Source organism: Portunus trituberculatus, chromosome 25 (genome assembly GCF_017591435.1).
Source record: "Portunus trituberculatus isolate SZX2019 chromosome 25, ASM1759143v1, whole genome shotgun sequence".
Classification (NCBI taxonomy): domain Eukaryota; kingdom Metazoa; phylum Arthropoda; class Malacostraca; order Decapoda; family Portunidae; genus Portunus; species Portunus trituberculatus.
This window is the reverse complement of record NC_059279.1, coordinates 10,668,265-10,691,654: the sequence shown is the minus strand read 5'-3', so window position 1 is coordinate 10,691,654 and position 23,390 is coordinate 10,668,265. Positions and strand designations below refer to the sequence as shown.

Genomic DNA, 23,390 nt, shown 5'->3' with positions numbered 1-23,390 from the left:
GTTGAGAGAAATGTCAAGACATTTTGGATCGTCATCAAGAGATGAGTCCGACCTAAGGACATTTTTGGTCTCCTCCCCAGAAAGGGAGTCTGTGGCTGGATTTGGAGTCGCCATTTTTTTTATTTTGAATTTTAAGTGAAGAGTGTATGTGTGTGGTAAGTGCATATAGTTTTGAGTGAAGAAGGAGAGTTGACTTTAGAGGGCAGGCTGTGACTGCCCCCTTGTGTTGTGAGACACAAAGAGAAACATTCAGCGAGTTTACAACTAGCTTTAATGGAAAGTTCACTGCACCCCTTGAACTAGTGCTATAAGACCTTGTTGGGAGTAAATTATCGTTTCGGTAGGTTTCTATTACTTATTCCTGCAGAGGAGGTAGTAGACGTCTATGATAAACTTTAGCAAGAAGCAAAGAAGTTTATTGAACAGTAGGAAAAATTTTGAAATATATATTGCAAGCGTCTCTAAATTTAACCCCAAAGAATTTTACATTTTATGTGCTGCATAAAAAAAATATTATATCACATTGTCATAAGCCCGATTCACCTAATGTAATTTGACACAGAAAATATTGAGATTGCTGACACACTAAATGACTTTTTTTTTTTTTTTTTTTTAAGTTTTAGTTTTAACTGTAGCTTATTTCTAATGACTTTTTTAGATGTCAACAAAAACAAAAGCAATAGAAGTAGATTACCTGGACTTCGAAAATACGTTAAATAAAGTTCTCTTTAATCAAACAGCTACTAGATAAATTGAAATTACATGGTATAGACAACAAAGTTCTCAGATGAATAGAAGACTGGTTTTCTGAGAGAAACCAATGCATTGCTCTTAAAAATGTTTCAAGTTTTTTTTATATATATATATATATAACGTTAACATTAACAACTATGTTATTGTTTGTTATAATTTGGTACTCTCTTCCAGCATAAGTAGTAAAAAGTAACACAGTAAAAAATATGTAGCACAAATCATTTAAATGCCTTGCATCTATTCCCCGAATAGCGTTTTTCGTTCCTACAATATATATATATATATATATATATATATATATATATATATATATATATATATATATATATATATATATATATATATATATATAGATAGATAGATAGATAGATAGATAGATAGATAGATAGATAGATAGATATAGATATAGATATATAGATATAAAGGCTTTATTCTTTACTTTCATATATTTATGCCTTCGTTGCCTACTTCAGGTATGTGAGGCACAAGTTCTCGTACTCCTTGATGGGAGGCGTGTGCGCCTCAGGGTCTTTGGCTTTTTCGTCCCAGAAGCGCATGCGGAGAGCGGCCTGGAAGTTGGGATTTGTCTTGAAACTGAGCACCTCTTCCTCTTTCATTGGTCCTCCCTGGTGGGTAGCGTGTGGCGACTGGCTTCACTAAGACCTGCAACGAAGAAAGAAGGAAAGAAAGAAACGCATGACATACTTTGAAAAGTATCGATTGACTTGACTGTCAGGGAGGATAATGGTAACAAGTTTGCAGTTTTCGACCCAACTCTCAATACTGTAGAAATGGTTTACAGTGACAGACTAAAGAAAACTAAGATTTCTGATCCGGTTTGCATATTGAGTAATCCTCTCCCGATCCATGTCATTTTATACTCTAGTCATCTTACTTACAATCTCAGGTCTCTCTCTCTCTCTCTCTCTCTCTCTCTCTCTCTCTCTCTCTCTCTCTCTCTCTCTCTCTCTCCAATCACTCTATCCTTACATTTTCTATCATCATCGTTGTTGCGCTTCATGAATTCGTTTACCATTTTCTAGCATGCTATTCATCTCACCTTCGTAATATTTAGGGTCGGTTGCCACCAGATACCTCTTCGCCTCCACGTGGTTCCTGACGAAATTGGTTATTTCCTCCGGAAAGCCGAGGCCTTTCAGGTACTCCTCTCCTGTTAAAGAGAAAGAAAAACGTGGAGAACGACCGATAAGAAAATGGATATATGCGTCTTTTGTCTCGTTTAAAAAATAAAGGACCTTTGTTTGTGGTTGGCTAGTGTGAAACATTTGCAAGCTGTCATTTTCATCTGCACACTGATAACTCAAACACACACACACACACACACACACACACACACACAGTGGTGAAGGGAACGAGTCTGTACTGACCGTCATGGCTGACATAGATTCGAACCCCATTAGAGGCTGGTCACCTCTGAGAATTTTTCTGTTGACAAGCGGGCAGGTTACTGTCCGCTCTGACCAGGGCGATGGAGTGTGTAGTGTGTGAGTTCACGGTCTTAAAAGAAGATAAGACTGCTACTGAGAGCTTAACAGGTGGTGGTTTCGGGTCAGCTTATGACGCCTTGGTGAATACACACACACCTACAACTCACCAACAACTTCGTGGCTTGGCGTCCCCAGCACTAAGCCGTCAGTCATCATCGGAGCGTGGCCGTCCCTCAGCCCCACCAAGTGACCCACGTCATGCAACAGAGCCCCCAGCACCACCTGAGGAAGGCACCATGGCAAGGTTAAATCACGGAGGGAAGAAGAAAGAAGTGAAAGAGAAGGAGGAGGAGAAAGAGATGAAGAAAACGAAGAATGAGAAATGTAGATGAATACAAAGGAAAGCCAAAAAGTGACAGACCTTTTAGTACTTTTAGGACTGCTTGGTAACTACATCTAACAAGCTACAAGGAAGAGAGACAAGACAGTACAGGAGAAGCCTCCTCCCTACCCACCAATCCCTCCATCTTTCACTGGCATGGAAAATAGTATGCAGTATGGAAAAACTGACATAAAACTTTCAGAGGAAAAAGCGAAAGGAAATTCTACCAGTTACACTATGATTAATTCTACATGTCTATCTAAAAAAAAAAAATACACAAAACACTGATATCATTAGGAATTATGAGAGCTTGCTGGGTCCTATAGCTTTTGAATATTTATCAATTTTATTTTTAAATGATGCAATAAAATTGCTTTTTATGATTTCTGAATGAAGCTCATTCCAGATGTCTACAATTTAGTTAAGGAAAAAATGCTTGTCCTTTTGGGATTTGAAGCGTTTGGGCGTAATTCTAAATCCATTATTCTTCGTTATAGAATGATCAATGATAAAACACCTATTAGCGTCAAGGCTGCTATATCCCTTAAAATTTTGAAAACTTCAATTAGGTCTCTTCTTATCCTGAATTTCGTAAAGCTAAATAGGTTTATAGTTCTTCCAGTAATTCCTCTTATACGGCTTATGTCTCAATCTTGGAATCATTTCAGTAGCTCTACCATGTATCTTTTCCAGTTTTTCAGTGTATTTTTGTAATATGGTGTCCAGAACTGAACACATTATTCGAGATGAGGACGTACACACCAGTGACTTACATAAAGCAAGCATAACTTTTCTGATTTTAAATTCAAATGTTCTTCCAATGAACCCTAATTCATTTGCCGTCTTCCCTGTTTTTGTGCAGCGTTGACTCTGCTTTATTAATACAGTGATTGTGGTATGTGTACCACTAGTGGTACACCAAGGCCTTCCAGATGGTACATGAAGACTTTTGTGATCATATTAAATTTTTAGTTAAATTGAATTAATTCACTATACAGAAAAACGATTATTGTCTTACACAAGATAATCTGTCATCGATCAGCTGGTGGAGAAGAAAAAGATGCATCCCTTGCATTAAACTGAGTTATATTCTTTGTTGTTAGTTCATTTGTGTTTTACTTGTAAATAAATTCATGTTTGCAGAAACTGAGCTTTTTTCTGGGACCAGGTAGTACCCAGGGACTGTACCGTCCTCCAAGTGGTACTCGCTCAGAAAGTTTGGGAAACATTGGCTTGAGGTAGTGGTTCCCAAACTTTTCCTGAGTGAGTACTACATGGAGGTCCCGTACAGTCCCCGCGTACCACCTGGTTCCAGAAAAACTCAATTCCAGTATACATCAATTTATATAAACGTAAAAAGAACATAAAAGAAATAAGAATATATATATATATATATATATATATATATATATATATATATATATATATATATATATATATATATATATATATATATACACACACACACACACACACACACACACACACACACACACACACACACACACACACACACACACACAAGGTTTAAATCACCCGATCACACATCTGTTTTTTTTATCTGCCATTTGCGCCTTTGGAAATAGCACTTCAAAACTTGCACTATCAAAATTAATCTTCTCTAGGTTGGGGAGAACACATCGCCGCCGAGGGGTTAACGACTCACCTCTGGCGGGAAACCCTCTCTCTGCGCCAGGTGGGCGGCTTGAAGGGCGTGCTGCTCTTGGGTCACCTTCTCCCCGATGTACGAACTCTTGCCGTACTGCTCGTAAAGAGAGAACACTTCGCGTACTGCAGCCTCACACGCCATCCTCGCTGTGCAGAGAGAGAGAGAGAGAGAGAGAGAGAGAGAGAGAGAGAGAGAGAGAGAGAACTGTTTAGATAAGTACAAATATGGATATATGCTCGAACAGTACACACACACACACACACACACACACACACACACACACACACACACACACTCTCTCTCTCTCTCTCTCTCTCTCTCTCTCTCTCTCTCTCTCTCTCTCTCTCTCTCTCTCCGGTGCCAATCAGTATGCTTTACAAGGCAACACGTAACAGCTCGTCACTACCATTCAGAAATAGGAACATGTCATTGCCAAGAATAGACGCGTTGATGAAATGTACTTGATTAAGACTCTTAAGAGACTACCTGTATATGTGCTTATCTGTAATCTCTTTCACCTGCACTTTCCCACGTGTAAAGGCAGCTGCATACACTAGTAAGGTGGAGCAAGTTGGTGGAGTGTTGGTCGAGATATGAAAGGATTGTGTCACTGGATATGAGTTCGTCTTTCTCTTTTCTTGTAACTTTCTTCTTTGTTCGAGCAACAACTGTATAGTGTTGTCAATATTCGTCTCAGTTGTTATAAAATAGGTTCTCAATAACGTCTCACTCACTAATATCATCATTTTTAGCGCTATACACTCATTTACAGTTGTCAGTATTTGTCTCAACTGTGTTTTGTTTAGGGAGTTCATTGGCGTCTGAAACTAAAATCGTCATTGTTAACACTACTTTCATCTAGCTAAAAGATATCTTATATAAAGATTGGTGTCATGGGTAATTTCCACCAATTCTGGTCAACACCCCGCCCCCCAGTGTTAATTTTGTGTACATGGGTCTTATGTATGTACTGAGTATAGCTTGAAATGTATCGGAGTGGTGTTCCACGCTTACCGTTCTTTTAGATAGAGAGGAGTCAAATTTTTCGTTTCATTAACTTCGTTCCTCTAACTGACTGTCTTCGGCTTGTTTCTTATCGTCACAATGTTGCATTTCGTGCTATCTTCTACCACTATTTTCGTGCCAACTACTCTTCTGATCTTGGTAAGTGCACGTCTGCCCTTCTCCCGAGGCTTCGCTACACAAAACTTTCATTCTCTCTTCTATATATTTTGTCCACCTCTCTAACACAACAGTTAACCAGTATTCTTAATCATTCATTCTCTTTTCTGATAAGCTCTGAAATTCCCTACCTGGTTTTGTATTTCTACTTTCCTATGACCTTAACTTTTCAATAAGGAGGTTTCAAGATATCCTTTATTTATGATTAACGCTTTCGACTTTTTGCGAGGATCGGCATCTCATTGGGTCTTTTTTTCATTGCAACCACTTGTGTTGCCTTTGTCCGGTGCTCCTTCTACAGTCACTGTACTCAGTTTTCTCTCTAGGATTATAGCTAATGTAGAGGTGTGTAGTCAAATCAGATAGCCTAGTCTTTAAGATCTGTTGCTGGTTTGAAATCCTCTTTTATCCACTTGTGTAACTTCCGTACTTTTTTCGAGTGGGTTAATATCCTCGCAGCCTTATTTTTTCTTTCTTTTGTCTACTAAGGATGACGAAGTGAACCTAATATTTGTTTTGGCGTAGGTATGTTAGTGATGGTAGTCGGGAGGAGGAGGGATGACGGTGGCGATGGCTGTTTCTTTCCCCTCCGCCTCACCGTAACAGCTGCCTGAACGGTTCACAAGACTAAGACAAGCTCTCGTAAACCGTGCCTCATTTTCAAATCCCTGCACCTGTTGCCTCATTGATTCGAGGTCCACGCCCTCGCCCGGTCCTGCACCTCTCTGACGCAGCGAGGCAGTGCTAACACCCGCAGAATGAAGCATAGGATAAAAATACCTTGAACTGTCGGGTGCCTGGCTGGTCCCTCGCTGCCCGTCCACTCCCTGCCAAGGTTACACTTCCTCTCTCTTTTATCTGTCTTACCCTTGCTATTATCAGTAGTTGTACACACTCATTCTCATTGGCTAATGTTTAATTATCGATACTGCTCTGGTGATAGAGTTCCGTGAGACAGGACCTGAACCGAAGAATAGTTTGCACATTGCTAAAATATGGTTGATGTACAGCCTGAGAATTCCATGGAAAGAGATGGCGCACGCCGTTTGCCGCCAATGTCAACACAATTAGATACATTATTTTCACATTCCTTTTTAACCACCAATCAGATGAGAGGGATGCACGACAGAACTTATCTGATTGGCTGAAATGGTTTTTCATGCTGTACGTCAAATGTTTTAATGTCAACGATGAAAGTATTAACAGTGCTTGTATACTTGGAAACAAACACACACACACACACACACACACACACACACACACACACACACACACACACACACACACACAAACAAACACACACACAAACAGGTGCATTCTTACGGATAGACTCACATGGCACAGGCAAAGGAGAAAGAAGAAGAGGAGGAGGAGGAGGAGGAGGAGAGAGGGAAAGGAACAGATTTAGATGGTGATAAATATAGATTAAGCTAACCATGTGGTGATGGTGGTGGTGGTGATGGTGTTATCTATGGTGGTGATGGTAATGATAAAAAAAAACAGTTTTGTCTTTCATTTTGTACCTCTCTCTCTCTCTCTCTCTCTCTCTCTCTCTCTCTCTCTCTCTCTCTCTCTCTCGTTTTCTTTTACTCTCTTTTTTTTCCACCGTACCACTCCTTTGCCATTTTCTCCCTCCCACTCTCCCTCTCCTTCCCCACTGTATCCCATCTTCATCTACCCTCTTCCTCTTTCCCTCCTCTGTCTTTCCCCTCCCTGTCCCCATCCCCTCAAATGGCACTCGTCCACTTTGGCACCGGGACTCAGAGTGGCAGTGCCGGCGAGAGTAAAGAGTCACTACCCAGGCTCTTGAAGACAGTGCCACCTCCGCCACTGTGACACTCTCATCTGTGTTCTCCCTTTCCTGCCCTCACGCCTCGCCCTTCTCTCTTATATGCGCTCACGTATCTTCTTCGTGTTTCCGGCTTTTGGGTGAGTGAGTGTATGCCTGTGTGTGTGTGTGTGTGTGTGTGTGTGTGTGTGTGTGTGTGTGTGTGTGTGTGTGTGTGTGTGTGTGTGCGCGCGCGTGTGTGTGTATGTGTGTGTGTTTGTACGTGTGGCTGCCATGAAATAGTGGATGTCGATGTGCTGGTGGAGGCGAAGGTGTATGTGGGAGAGGCATTTAGGAGAATAGTCATGCAGGTGTAAGTGAAAGATGTCTGATAGAATAGAGATAAGCATAACAAGGTTAGAATTTCGCGCCGGCAGCAGATACTTTCGATAATTTTTCTATCACGTTTCATTTTTACCCCTCAGTTGCTACCCTTCCTCAGCCCCCCTTCCTCAACTACTCTTCACCATAATTTTTCTGTCAGCGTAAAGTGGAATCTTGCTTAAACCAAGACATGTTCTGGCCTGTTCTGGAATAATTGTGGTGGCAGATAGAAATACTCATAAAATTAAATTCATAATTTCATTGTCATAGCTTATTTTCAGCTTGATGTCAGTCTTGCATATGTTTACATTAGAATTTTGGAAAACTGCACTTACAAAAAAAAAAAAAAACATCGAATATCTAGTAAAGATTTTTTACGTTAGTGTTCTTTCTAGTTTGATGTTAAATTAATAAGAATTTCTAGGGTTCCTGATAATGATATCATTTGTGCCATTAACAGTCAGAGTGTCAGTACAGCATGCTGCACCTAAGCCGCCAGACATTTTAGGCTTCTCTCTCTCTCTCTCTCTCTCTCTCTCTCTCTCTCTCTCTCTCTCTCTCTCTCTCTCTCATACTTTTTTGTGAATTCGGTAAAAGTCCTTAAATGCAAAAAAAGTAGTTGTATGAATTGAAAAATAATGCAGCTGATGAATCAATGAGTCAATAGATAACTGAATAGACAAATCTGAGGAGTAGATTTGTCCAGAAGTGTTTTTCTTATACTTAACATCTTAACATTTTTATTGCATCGAATGATTTATTATTTCATGTGTGCTGTGTTGAAGGTTTTCCTTGAATAACAATTTATTTCTCTACTTTGATCAAAATATATATAATTCGAAGATAATTTTTAAGGTAAGAAGGATTAAGTAAAGTGACACACACACACACACACACACACACACACACACACACACACACACACACACACACGCCCGGTAGCTCAGTGGTTAGAGCGCTGGCTTCACAAGCCAGAGGACCGGGGCTCGATTCCCCGGCCGGGTGGAGATATTTGGGTGTGTCTCCTTTCACGTGTAGCCCCTGTTCACCTAGCAGTGAGTAGGTACGGGATGTAAATCGAGGAATTGTGACCTTGTTGTTCCGGTGTGTGATGTGTGCCTGGTCTCAGGCCTATCCCAAGATCGGAAATAATGAGCTCTGAGTTCGTTCCGTAGGGTAACGTCTGGCTGTCTCGTCAGAGACTGCAGCAGATCAAACAGTGAAACACACTCTCTCTCTCTCTCTCTCTCTCTCTCTCTTGATAGATTTCAACAGCATACTGGTGATAGAGTGGTAGTAGAATAAATAAAGATAGTAGTGATGGTGATCGTGGTGGTGTTGCTGGTGATGGTGGTTGTGGTGGTGGTGGTGATGGTCTTATATTTTTTGGCACGCTGAGCTATCTACAAATACTCATTCTCTCTCTCTCTCTCTCTCTCTCTCTCTCTCTCTCTCTCTCTCTCTCTCTCCTGCCACATCCACTGAATGGATGTTAGCCTTCTCTTTCCCACCTTTATCCATCTATCTGTTTATCTGTCTGTGTGTCTTTCTGTCCCTTTACTGTCTATAAGAGTTAGTTTCCCTCCTATCTTCCTGAATCTCACACCTGCCAGCAACAAGTCTTCCAATTTCCTTATTTTTCACCTGGCAAATCTGTCACTGTGCCAACTTCCTGTCTTGTTTTCTTGGTGGGGGTTTGCACCTTATCTTCGGTGTCGTTGCTTGATTAAGTAACCATTTGTGTAGACTGATCAGTTCTGAGTTAGGTGTTATCGCTTTTACGACTTGGTGGATATTGGTAATTTATGGTGCATGTTTCTATATATCAACTTATCTTGTGTGTGTGTGTGTGTGTGTGTGTGTGTGTGTGTGTGTGTGTGTGTGTGTGTGTGTGTGTGTGTGTGTGTGTGTGTGTGAGAGAGAGAGAGAGAGAGAGAGAGAGAGAGAGAGAGGATCTATTCACTCTATACAAGTAACAGCAACAGATGGTTTATTTACATGGAGTTCATGCTTTCTGGAATCAAAATTTCTTACCTTAATGTAATTAATCAGTAATGTCTTGTAAAATTTTAAAAATATCCAAGAATATTTTTCATCACATCATCTATTTCATTTAGTTTATGTATTTATTTATTCTTAGCTTATCAGTTGAAATAAGACTCAGTTTTATCGATAATTCATTGAGACACTCACCATTTCTACTTTTGGTATGGGTAAAGAGCTTTATAAGGCTGATACAGTTTGATTTCCATCGGTAAATGCCTGATTATGCCTACATCCAACATCTCATTTTTGCTCTTTGAATGCATCGAGTAAAATCCAAGAATGTGACACGGGATGGGGAACTGTAATTTAGTGTTAGTGTTGGTGATGCCGGTGGTGGTGTTGCTAGAGCTGGTGTTGCCATTGTTGTTGTTGTTTTTGGTAGTGGCGGTTGTGGTGATAATGGTATCGGTAAAACTGTTTATGAATTACGTAAACATGTGTATGTCAGCAAACATGTGGCCTAAACACAAATGTGTGTGTCTGTGTGTGTGTGTGTGTGTGTGTGTGTGTGTGTGTGTGTGTGTGTGTGTGTGTGTGTGTTTTTATGTTGGTTCAAGATTTCATCACTATCTCATCCTAAGAGAGTGAGAGAGAGAGAGAGAGAGAGAGAGAGAGAGAGAGAGAGAGCGCTTTGGCAAAGACTGGACTTGTAATCTGAGTAAAGCTGCCCAAACAAAACACTCTCTCTCTCTCTCTCTCTCTCTCTCTCTCTCATTATAACTTTTGGAACATTCTCAAAGGAATTCATTTTATTGTTTTGACTTTTCCATGTACAGAACCAGGAAGGAGAAAACTATTTTATAGGTCCTCCTCCTCCTCCTCTTCCTTCTCCTCCTCCTCCTATTCCTTCTCCTCCTCCTCCTATTTCTTCTCCTCCTCCTCCTCCTCCTCCTCCTCCTCCTCCTCCTCCTCCTCCTCTTCCTCCTCCTCCTCCTCCAACTCCTCCTCCTCCTCCTCCTCCTCCTCCTCCTCCTCCTCCTCCTCCTCCTCCTCCTCCTCCTCCTCCTCCTTTTTCTCCCTCTCCTTCTCCCTCTCCTTCTCCTTCTGCTCCTCCTCTTCCTCCTCCTTCTCTTCCTCCTTTCTTTTCTTCCTCCTCCTCCTCCTCCTCCTCCTCCTCCTCCTCCTCTTCTTCTTCTTCTTCTTCATCTTCTTCTTCTTCTTCTTCTTCTTCTTCTTCTTCTTCTTCTTCTTCTTCTTCTTCTTCTTCTTCTTCTTCTTCTTCTTCTTCTTCTTCTTCTTCTTCTTCTTCTTCTTCTTCTTCTTCTTCTTCTTCTTCTTCTTCTTCTTCTTCTTCCTCCTCCTCCTCCTCCTCCTCCTCCTCCTCCTCCTCCTCCCTCCTCCTCCTCGTCCTCCTCCTCCTCCTCCTCCTCCTCCTCCTCGTTGTCTCCTTAATCAACGCTATAAGGCTGAACATTTAGCAAATATAATGATATTTCTGAAGATCCTGCTCAGTTCTAGCCCTTTTAACTTGAATTATTTGGAGCAAGCCTAAAATTGGCCCCCACCTGGAGAGAGAGAGAGAGAGAGAGAGAGAGAGAGAGAGAGAGAGAGAGAGAGAGAGAGAGAGAGAGAGAGAGAGAGAGAGAGAGAGTCTTTACTTGATGACTCTAATGTCAAGAATCTTCCATATACTCTGTGAAATGGTAATAAACTTCTTTTATTTAAATATTTTCAATTCTACGAACAAAAAAAGAAATTATTTTTTTAAAACTCGGCGATGTGAGAAAAGCGTTGAAAGTTGAAATAAAGGGAAATGATAATTATATGTTTATATAAATAAGAGAGAGAGAGAGAGAGAGAGAGAGAGAGAGAGAGAGAGAGAGAGAGAGAGAGAGAGATTTCTACTACGTAACTTCATAATTTGTAGTGTTTTTATGGGCCATAGTATACAGAGGTAAATTTTTTTTTTAACAAGAAAAGGTTGCCAGATTGCGAGCAGAGATCAAAATAACAGTAAACATTAATGACCTTCACTACCATTTCACTATTTTTTTTTGTGATTTCTCGAGCTTGTAGTTTTCTTTTAGTTTTTCTTCTGTATTATCTTAGGTATTCATTGTAGATTTGTATTTAGAAGTAATGCAAAACGGGTCCATTGATCTCGTACCATTCTCTTTCTTAAACATATCAATAGAAACCACACTTATGTAGCCTAAAGCTCCTTGTATGATTTGAAAGGAATATTGTGCAATGACTTCCTAGTTATAATGAAAGAGGAACATGTCCCTTTTTTTTGTGTTCACTTTTTGTATTGATTTCGAGGCATATCTTTGTTCTGTCTCTTTTTATCTTTTCTATCTATCTTTTTTTGTTTTTTGTATGTATTGTCTTTTTTTTTATTTAGTTCTATATGTTTATTTCTTTTTACGTTTCAATTAATCTCATATCGTTATATCGTTTTCTTCTTAACTCGGAACCTTTATTGTTCACGCCATAACGAATGATAATAGTTTTAAGCTTCGGTGGAGTGTTTCTGTGGGTCTGCTCTGAGCCACAGTAGTCGTTTTATTGGCTTCACTTCTCTTGATCACACCTCACCACTCTTATTGTAATCTTGCTGCTAGTATTGATTAGGGACACATTTAAGAACTTTACCTTGGCTACTTTAGATATGCTTTAATGAAAGTTATTATATGTTCTTCCCGAGAGTCTCGGGGTGATGCCACGTACGAGTCTTCTCCAGTTGTTTCTGACTCGTATTTTCGTCTGTGCCTCCAATCCTTTTGCGGTTCTACTACCCTCAAGTTCTTCCTCCTACTGGTTTGTCCAAGCTCTTGTCATGTATTTCTGATTTTCTCTTCTACCTACGTCATGAAGTCATCTCTTTTCTTTTCCTCTAACCACTTTTTCAATGAATGCTACCCTTACTCTCCTTCGCGCTTCATTTCAAAGAATTTCTCTGAGTGTTACATCCACTGTCACTTCAACATTCTCATCTCAGTTTTTTCTTCTTATTTCTTTTTTTTTCATCTGGATTAAATTAAAAACACCCATGTCAACTAAGTTAATGATTCCAGTAGCTTCTGAAAATAATCTGTGAGAGCGTAAACATTTTTAGATTATCAGACCTTGATCCACCATATTCTCTCTCTCTTTATTTAGTCATGCTTTTCCTCTTACATTAACTTTTCCTATTACTCCAGCCTTTCCCTCCTACCCTCTTCCAAATCATCCATACTGCCCTCCCTTTCCTGTCGCTAATTTTGCATGTTTTCTATAATTACCCTCATCATTATTCATTATTATTTCTGCCTTCCTTAGTTCTCGTTTGTACATTGTTTCCCTCCTAGTTACCGGGATACTTTTTTTTTCTTATCGTCATTCTTCTATATCTTTTTTTAAACCTCCTCATAATATATAGTACTTGATTTTTCTTGTATCTTCTACTTTTCTTTTCCTATTCACTCATCTTACTTACTCTTTTCCTGTCCCTGTGTTCTTCCCTTCCTTTCTCCCCACTAGTGCAAGACAGAAACACAGCAGGTCGTTCGCCCTTGAGGAAAGTTCTTGTTTCTCTTTACTATACTTAAATACTCACTTACATCCATAGTGGCACACCAAAGGCAGTAACTAAGCTGTTTGAGTAATAAATATGGAAGGTTTTCATTAATTTTATTCACCATCGCGGTGATTATATATTTGAGGAGGCGGACAAGACAGATTTATGGTACAGCCTCTTGTTTAGATGTTTACGCTTACACTTTAGGTGACATACTTACTGGTGTTCAGAACACGAGCCAGCACGTGGAGTTATGGTCAGATAGTGTGTTGGTGTCGTACGTCACTGAGGTATTCCTGCCCAGCCCTCATTCTTACCTTGAGTTTTGTGTAGGATTAGACCATTTTATTGACATTATGAATGGTCTATGGAGGTCAGAAGATTAATGGCCACAATCTTCACTATCTTAATCCCCCACATGAGTTTCTGACGATGTATAAAAATATAATAGTATAATATTAAGCAGAATGAATATGAAAACGCGTCATGGTACTGAAGGGAGTACTGACACTCATTTTCACCATGATTTTTTAGTATGATTAGAAGATTTCATTTCCATTAGGAAGACTCTGTAGAGGACAAATGATTAATGGCTAGAGTTTTTACTATTTTAATCCCCATATAAGTTTCTGAAGCTGCATAAAGTTGCCAAATAGTAACCAGAATGAATATGAAAACGCGGCATGGTAATGAAGGGGTTAAACATTCGAGGTTCACACAAAAACTACTTTCAAAGGCCACAGAGAAGATCAGTCGGGTTTTCATTTCGGTGGTACAGTAGCCTATACTATTTTGATCATCATTAAAATCATAAAACATTCGAAAATCATACTAGCTTTCACTATAGCACGTTAAGAGTTGTTAAAATAAGACGCCAGAACGTTTAGGATAATAAATTAGTCTGCAGATTAAGGAGAGAGGAGGAAGCTGAACCCAGCATCTTGCCATGTGACTACTGCTACGAATGAAACCATTTCTCGAGTAGCCTGTCATGTAAGCCAGCTGCTGCGGTGCCCTAAACTCTACTTTGCCACAAATTTGCATGACAGTGGCATGTGACAGAAATATATCACTTAATTAAAAATACGTTTGTCATTCAAAAGTTTTAGACCTACGACAATCAACGCAAAGGTACCCAACACACTCGCATGCTCCCTTTCATATATGGAAATGTATTATGTAACTGACCTGTCTTCCCTGGATGAGAGTTTTTTAAAAGGATATGAACCACAGTCTTAAAGATTTTTTTATCTTGTTAGAGTAGAGAAACTTAACATTTTTCCAGGGTGTTTTAATTCCTGAAATATCTGATAGTTTTTTTTTTTTTTTTCCAAATACTGCAAGAATAACCCTTAAACTGCGGAATTAATAGAAGGAGAAACAAAATGAGGATTCGAACTAATCATTTTCTTGGTCTCTGATTATTGTCCTAACGAATTAAGGTTTTAAATTATAGCCTGTTTCCTTGGATGCTCATTGTTCATCTTTCTCTTTTTTCAAATTGGTTAAGAGAAAACGTATTAACCTCCCAGATTTTACGGCATACTAAAGTCTCTCTCGACAGCAGTCTTTACCCTTGCTAAATAGACCCTTCAGACAGTGTTACGCTTCCCAGCTATTCGAAATAGTGTTGAAGCGTCATAGTCACATTTGTATCCCATCTCTTTTTATATATAAATACAATTTATTCAGCCTCACTTGGCACACGAGGCTAGCGGCTTGGCATCGAAACTCTCAATAGCTTTTTTTCTTATAGGGTTTTCACACTCAGTACGTATCCACGTTGTTTTAAAGAGAAAAAAAAGAGAAACCTTATCATAATGTTTGTTGAGGAAGACAAATCTGGTAGTGTTGTCTTTTACAATAGTCGTAGCACTTCAAGAGAGTTGGCAAAGTGTAGCAAGATGGCGGCGCTGCGACTGGTCAGTGATGCTGTTAACACCGCCACTCTGACGCCCTGCCGCCTCGCTGTGTTGGGTGAGGCGGCAGACTGAAGGTGTAAATATAGCACGGAGCGTGGAGGATGACGCTAAGGGGATGAGGGGCTGAGGGGCTGCAGGCGTCTAGTAACCGTAATATCTGAGTCTCAGTTTCTTACTCCAGCAGTATATGTATATTCCCTCCAAGTTTACACGTCACCATTCGGGATGTACACTAACCGGCATCTTGCTACTGCTGCAACCTCCGTCTTCTTGTCCTGAAGATTGTAACATGTTAAATGAGGTGTCCTCAGGTGACATGTTTCTTTCCTTTTCCCAGCTTTCCTCAGGTGGGTGGAAAGGTGCAATTTCTCATCAGTGGCAGGTGGTAGCAGTCGTATGTTTTTATCTCTACCTTGCCTCAACTTGGGTACAGAGGAGGAGAAGCCATATAGGAGGAAGAGGCGTTTTTCCTGCTCATGATAGACGCGACATATGACTTCCGTTGTTGTTGCCTTCTTACTAATTGTCCTTTTCATATTGTTTTGCTTTTCGTTTGTTCTTCATGTAGGCTGTATCTTTTCTCCTTTTTCTTTTTCCTCTTTATCTCCTTATTATTCTGTTTCGTTGTTGTCGTCGTCGCCTTCATTGTCGTCGTTGACATTTTCTTATAATTTTTTACATAATTATTTTATCTCATATTCTTTTCCCTCTTCATCATAATCTTTCTCATCTTTCTCCTCGTCCTGTTCTTGAGAATTCTGAGTCAGTCAAGTGGGGCACCGCTCTCTGCCAGCAAGTTTCGAGTAGTAGTTCAGCAAGTGCATTCCTTTCTTATGGCGGGTGTTTAACCTGCAAGTGGAACATCGCCCTCTATTGGACAACTTTGAAGCTAGTTGGCGAATGCATTGCCCTCTGGCGGCGGACTGATGAATTAAATGGTGGGTACTGCCAGTGTGGGCACTTCCTTCTACTGCTTGATATAACTTTTTTTTTTATGCGTTTCTGCCGATGCCATTGTATCAACTTTTTTTTTTTTTGTAGACTATTTTATAATTATGGTGGGAATACCTTATCATTACACTGTACTGTAAAAGACACAATATTGTTAATTGAATAATTGCTGAAACAGCATGTGTATAATTAGAGAATATTCTGAAGCCCACTTCGTCTGCATGACGTCAAGGCTACCACAGGATGTATTGGCACTGCAGAGTGATGTATCGTTACACATCACCGTGAACACACAACCTTTCCTGTACTCAGGCGCGTGTTCCGTCTTAGGATTCTCTGCTTCCCGAGATGTTTTTGCCTCAAGATTCACCAACATAATACTTTTATTAGCGTGACTGAGTGCCTTATGACTCGCATCTCTCTCTCTGTGTGTGTGTGTGTGTGTGTGTGTGTGTGTGTGTTTCACTGTTTGATCTGCTGCAGTCTCTGACGAGACAGCCAGACGTTACCCTACGGAACCAGCTCAGAGCTCATTATTTCCGATCTTCGGATAGGCCTGAGACCAGGCACACACCACACACCGGGACAACAAGGTCACAACTCCTCAATTCACATCCCGTACCTACTCACTGCTACACGCTACACGTGAAAGGAAACACACTCAAATATCTCCACCCGGCCGGGGAATCAAACCCCGGTCCTCTGGCTTGTGAAGCCAGCGCTTTAACCACTGAGCTACCGGGTGTGTGTGTGTGTGTGTGTGTGTGTGTGTGTAATAACAATACGAGTATTTTGGGTTGATCAAATCTCCTTGAAAAGTTTCAGGTCATATTACTATAATGTTACTTTCTTCCTTTCACGCCTCTGCAGTGTTGTCAACGAAGACGTGGAGAACAGATATTGTAAGAGTGGACGCTGGAGGTTTCCTGGTTAGCTCATACTCAGTCCTTAGAAACTCCTACGTGTGTGGCATGACTTGACGATGACGCAAGGGAAAATATAACGCGTAACCTTCGATGGTGACGTACATAGCTAGACTTGAAGATAATCATTCTCTGAGTGTGTGGCATTACTAACGTGCCGTCCATTACTCCGAGCAGGGACATTAAAAAATCGAAATAAAAAAGACCACTTCTGTCCTTGCTCAGGTAGCTCGGGTGAGCTTAGATTACCCGCAAAGAGACCCAAGAATAGCCTTTACATCGCCTTGCAGTATCAGATCACGTGTCCTTGGCTAAGACCATGCGTTGGGGGCCGGTGGTAGCTGCACTGAGGGGACGAGTGTAGGAGAAAGGTGTAGAGTATCAATGTGTAGAGCTTTGAGTTTTCAATAGTTTTCTTTTATTTATACCATGTGGGCTTTTTACGGGAATTTATGGGCTAAAGGGGATACTTTTTGGGGTACCTCCTATCTCAAAGCCCACCCGCTAGGAAACCGTTACCCTGAGTGAGGAAGTCCAACCTACACTCGGACCGTGGACAGGATTCGAACCCGTGTGCTTGGAGACCCTTTGGACCCCAAAGCATCATTCATCTGTCTTTCTATCTCTCTCTATTTATATCAGTCTATTCATCTATCTATCTATCTATGTATCTATCTATATATCTATTTATCTAGCTATCTCTGTCTGTCTGTCTCTATTTCTCCATTTGTCTTCACGTCAGTTTGTCTGTCTGTCCGTCTGCCTGCCTGCCTGTCTCTATACCTATAGATTTATTTATCTATCTATTTGTCTGTTTGTCGTTTGTCTGTATTTCTGCCTGTCTATCTATCTATCTATCTATCTATCTATCTATCTATCTGTCTGTGTGCCTCCATAACTGTTTGTTTATCTGTCTATTTATCTATATGTCTGTCTGTTTATTTATTGATCTGTCTACATATTTTTTTATCTATCTGTCTGCCTGTTTGCCTGTCTGTCGGTCTTTCGGTGTGCCTGTCTATCTACCTGTCAGTTTATCTTTCATTTTGCCTGTCTGTTTTTTATGTCCTTCTGTTTATTTATTTGTCGATCTGTCTCCCTATATGTCTTCCTGTCTGTTTGTCAACGAACTATGCTAATTTGCTTCGCCGCGCCGGAGACTCGAACAGCGGATCTTCTCGGTTATGAGCCAAGCGTTACACTATGTTGTGTGTGTGTGTTTCTTGTAATGTTTCGGGCTATACAGTAATTCTCTCTCTGGACACCTAAAAGATAAGTAAAAACATAAACAAACTTCAATATTGATCTTGAATAGAGATAGGAAGAGTGATAGCTAGTATTAAAAACGCCTTCCCCTCTCACTACGACAATTTTCCAAGGCCACAGAGACAACTAGCCGAGCTTTCAAGACAGTTTATCTTTTCAATAAACCAGAAATATTGCCAATCTCTTACCAGAACCATAATAATCCTCTTAAAAACACGAGTATCTTCAACTGGAGCCATTTGGAAAGCAGTGATGGTGAGAGAGCAAAGCGCTACAGAATACGGGCTTTAGCTCCTTATAAGCAGTCAGTAACTACCTATTAATCAGTACCTACGTGTAAGTATAGGCTACTCTCATCCCCAACAAAGGAACGCACACACAACTGTTTTCTCTTTGGAGGTTGGTTGAAAAAGGAGCAATGCAGAAATCAGTCGTGCGTCGTTTGTATTATCTTTTAGCCTCCTCCCGATGTGCAGTGGAAGGAGCTCGACAACATGTCAAATGATTGAGACTGAGTGACAGGCGAGTGAAAGTTACTCGACTATAGTGACCACCGCAGCGCTTGAGTGTCTTCCTCCCGCATCGAGACAGTTTACGGTATTTTTGTCACATTAACTTGGTGTTTCTATTTGGTGTCTCTTTGTAGTCCTACTTTATCTTGTTGTCATGTCTTTCTTAATTGCTCTCTCTCTCTCTCTCTCTCTCTCTCTCTCTCTCTCTCTCTCTCTCTCTCTCTCTCTCTCTCTCTCTCTCTCTCTCTCACACACACACACACACACACACACATTAATGCGAAGTTCATAGTGTTGTTATTCTTATAGATTATCACCCTTATTTCAAATGTATGCCTAAATTTTCTTTACATTTTCCAGTGTCAAGGTCCCTCAGTTACTGTCCTCCTCCTCCTCCTCCTCCTCCTCCTCCTCCTCATTAGTTTCTGATTCCACAGCAACTAAATCTATCTATCTCTCCAGTGTTCTCCCAGTCGTTTCCAATATTGGCCATCCTAGCAAATTTTTTGTTATTATTTTAACCTATCTTATTATTATTATCATTATTATTATTATTATTATTATTATTATTATTATTATTATTATTATTATTATTACTACTACTACTACTACTATTACTACTACTACTACTACTACTACTACTACTACTACTGCTACTACTACTACTACTACTACTACTACTACTACTACTACTACTACTTTTGTTAATTTATTATAATTGTTATTTTTTAACATTGTCTAGGGCGCCTGAATAACACCGATATCTGTCTCTAATTTGTTTAGCGCATGGCGTGTCATTGTTTTTCAGAGTGACTGTCTTCAGCCTCTCTCTCTCTATCATTACCGCAGTGTTGCATCTCTTGCGAACTTCTACCACTCTTTTCACGCTAATTACTCATCTGATATTGCTAACTGCAAAAGACTGTGTACTCTCCTCTCCTTTATTCTGTCTACCTTCGTAATGAAAGATTTAACCATGGTATTCTCATTCATTTCCTTCACTGATAAGCTCTAGGACTCCCTGCTTGCTTCTGTATTTTCTCCTTCCTATAACTAGAACTCTTTCAAGTGGAAGGTTGCTGCTATACAAATCATACAATGTTTTACAATGTTTTTTTGTAGTTTTTCCCATTGGCAGAGACACCTCATTAAGTTTTCTTTTCTTTTCTTCTAATTTTGCTGTCCACGGCACGTGCCCCTTCTACAAAAGAAAAAAAATCAGATCTTCACTCTCAAAACCACATTCAAATCAGATTCCATTTACTTAGATACTACATAAAAAAAACACACATTCTATTCACATTCAAGTCATGCTCCACATTTAAGTCACATTCATATCATATTCAAGTCACACATTCATTTTTTATTCCAATCACAATATTATCATTTAAAAATTCTGCCAACTTTGAGCCACATTCATACCATGTTCACATTCAGATTATATTGAAGCCTCATTTACGTAGATCAAATTCGAACTAGATTTTCATTCATACTCGTACCACATTCATACCAGATTCAAGCACTTAAACCACATAAGAATGCTGTCCAGAGTACATTTGTATTCAAATCACATTCAAAGCAATACCACATTCAAACCACATTCATATCGCATTCACATTCGCATGAGATTTAGACCAAACTACATTCAAATCACATTGAAACCATATTTAAACTGAACTTATTATTTATTTATTTATTTATTTATTGACCACAACAAATACAAACATTTTAACATTCATATAAAATAAGGTCCATTGAAAGAAAACGTATCTGATAAATTCATAAAAAGTAAATAGTAATTCTGTGTCCAACAAAACTATTGGATGGATTAGCTGAACATAAACTTAATAAAACATAATTATAAAATCAAGAGAAATCTATCAGTTTTAACGCGAACTTACTTTTTTTCTTTTTTTAAAAACTGAAAACAGATAACTGAAGAAATTTTAGTTAGCAAAACTCATCGTAATAAAAGACAAGAAACTTACATTATTTTTCCTCTTTGGTATCTATTAGTGTTATACAATGACAATAAATATAAGTAAAAACAATAAAGGATAACATATGTACATATACATCTCCGAATACGCATACACTCACATGTATTACCGCATATACACACATTTATGCACTTGCAAATGCATAAACATATTATATACATGCACACATTTATACACATACACAGAAACACATACACAAACATTCGTATATCCATATACACAAAATATACACACGCACGCACACATTACAGACAGGCTTAACATACACCAAAGTATTAACCTCTCCCACATACACAGGTATATAAAGATAAAAATATTAAAACTCAACCTCAAGACTTTAAACATTCATGTGAAACATATAAAAGAAATAAAACCGGATGACACCATAATAGTTTACTAAAATAGTCCTAACCGTAATTCTACTAAATATGAGCAAACGTTAAGGCCAAACTCATTTTTAAACGTGTAAGTACTTATGTTCTTCGAATTTAAGAAATTTATAATATTCGCTTGAAATAAGAAAGTGGTTAATCTGAGGCTAAGCTTTATAAACACTTAAAATCTTATATATTATACAGCACCTCTCAGCATCATATTCAACTGACATTCAGACAACAATCACAATGGTATCACATTCCAACCAAACCACATTCTAATCACCGTCATTATCATTTTCAAATTACATTCAAACCACATTCAAATTATCGCCATTCAACCCAACGTCATCTAAACCTCTCTTTACCTCACAAGGTCTCGATGTGTCCCGTAATAAGGGTTCAGTTATATTAATATGGCAATGCAAACACTTCACTTCATACCTTTTGGCACCAACGCTAACTTGTAACTCAATATACCTGTTTGGGTCACGGGCATAACAGGCGTGTCTGGGGCAGCCTGAGGGAGTGGCGATGGTGGTGGTGGCGGTGGTAGTGGTGGTGGTGGTGGTGGTGGTGGTGGTGGACGGAGAGCTAAATGTGGTGAGGCCGGTGGTGGTGATGGTGGTGGTAGAGAGAGAATGTTCTCTACCTCGGTCTGCCAGATGTTTAGGTGCTTCCCTCCCCCATCTCTCTCTCTCTCTCTCTCTCTCTCTCTCTCTCTCTCTCTCTCTCTCTCTCTCATTTACTTTTAAAACATCTCTGAGAGAGAGAGAGAGAGAGAGAGAGAGAGAGAGAGAGAGAGAGAGAGGTACCATTTTCTTTTCTTAAAATCAAACTCCAACTTTTATATATCTCATAGTCTGCAGATCTTCCTCTTCCTGCTCATTCTTCACGTTAAATTTTAATCTCTCTCTCTCTCTCTCTCTCTCTCTCTCTCTCTCTCTCTCTCTCTCTCTCTCTCCTTCAACATTATTACCTTCCTCTTTTACTCTCAAACATTTTTTCCTACATTTCTATTTTTTTTTTCTTTTTTCCACATATGCTCTCATACCGTCTCTCTCTCTTACTCCTACTCAACTATAACCTTGACAGTTACGACATTTTTGTACAGTATTTAAATGAAGGAATGTTTTTTTTTTTTTTTTACACTTTACCTGTTTTATAAGATTTTTTAAGCCTTTATTAGATCGAGAAAAGTAAAGAAAAATTTGTTTACAGGAAAAGGACAAACATAATATGATTTTTGTTACTTTATTCTCAACTCCTTCAGTACCAGGACATATTTTCATATTTATTTTTCTTACTATTTGGTGATTTTATACACCTTCAGAAACTTACGTGTGATTTAAAATAGTGAAGACTGGCCCATCAACCTTCTGACCTCCATAGAACCTTCTTAATGTCAATAAAATCTCCTAGTAACACCCAATACTCTTGGTAAAGATGCTTTATTTCTTTGGGATTTTTGAAAGCGGCAAACTAGAAATGTGTAGAAATAAAATGCACTTTAGAAAAAAGCAAAATACACATTATTTCTGTGTGCCCAAAAATTAATGTAATTTCTTTTTTCTTATATCTTGTGTGTGTGTGTGTGTGTGTGTGTGTGTGTGTGTGTGTGTGTGTGTGTGTGTGTGTGTGTGTGTGTGTGTGTGTGTGTGTGTGTGTGTCCGAGGCAGCCTCAGTAAGCACAATATTTTTCACTAGAACACCAAAAACCGTGACCTACTAACCGGACTAAGTTGACAGGTTTGAGAAGCCAGTTGGCAGGAGAGAGAGAGAGAGAGAGAGAGAGAGAGAGAGAGAGAGAGAGAGAGAGAGAGAGAGAGAGAGAGAGAGAGAGAGAGAGAGAGAGAGACTTAGTTTTATTTCCTTATCTGTGCATTATGTATATCTGAATTTTACTCAATGTAATTTTCTTTGATTTGTCAACACACACACGCATACACACACAATGACATTACTAATGCAAGTACTATAATGCGGCTTTCATCCAGTTTGCTGATGACACAAGTTTTACAGTCACAGACAATAATATTGCAAACCTACACACCAAACTATGCCAGGAAGCCATTCATGTAACTGGATAAAAGCTAACAAGCCTAAACTAAATATTGATAAAACCCACATTATGCTATTTCAGAACAGATCATTAACACTTAATTTAGACCTGTAATTATAGATGACAAAATTACAAATCGTGTCCGGTCAACCAAATTCTTAGGGGTGGTAATTGATGAGTATATAAATTGGAAGAATCACATCTCACTAGTTTGTATGAATCTATCTAAAACATGCGGCATTTTGTATA

At 39.3% G+C, this 23,390-nt stretch overlaps 2 protein-coding genes across 4 annotated transcripts in view; one reads left to right on the top strand and one right to left on the bottom strand.

The window, feature by feature from the left end:
* Positions 1–254: 254 nt before the first annotated feature.
* Positions 255–6,372, bottom strand: LOC123508955 (2-amino-1-hydroxyethylphosphonate dioxygenase (glycine-forming)-like). Its single transcript, XM_045263021.1, is given in 6 exon segments — positions 255–1,387; positions 1,390–1,416; positions 1,814–1,924; positions 2,369–2,483; positions 4,250–4,398; positions 6,215–6,372. Coding segments are annotated over 5 exon segments (567 nt in total). The 5' UTR covers positions 4,394–4,398; positions 6,215–6,372; the 3' UTR covers positions 255–1,217.
* Positions 6,373–7,208: 836 nt separating this feature from the next.
* The window catches only part of LOC123508993 (RING finger protein nhl-1-like), an 86,795-nt gene continuing 70,613 nt past the window's right edge, over positions 7,209–23,390 (top strand). For all 3 annotated transcript variants that reach the window (XR_006676073.1, XR_006676076.1, XM_045263107.1), the window contains exon 1: positions 7,209–7,363. The gene's annotated coding sequence lies outside the window, so the exon portion shown is untranslated. The remainder of the gene's footprint in view (positions 7,364–23,390) is intronic.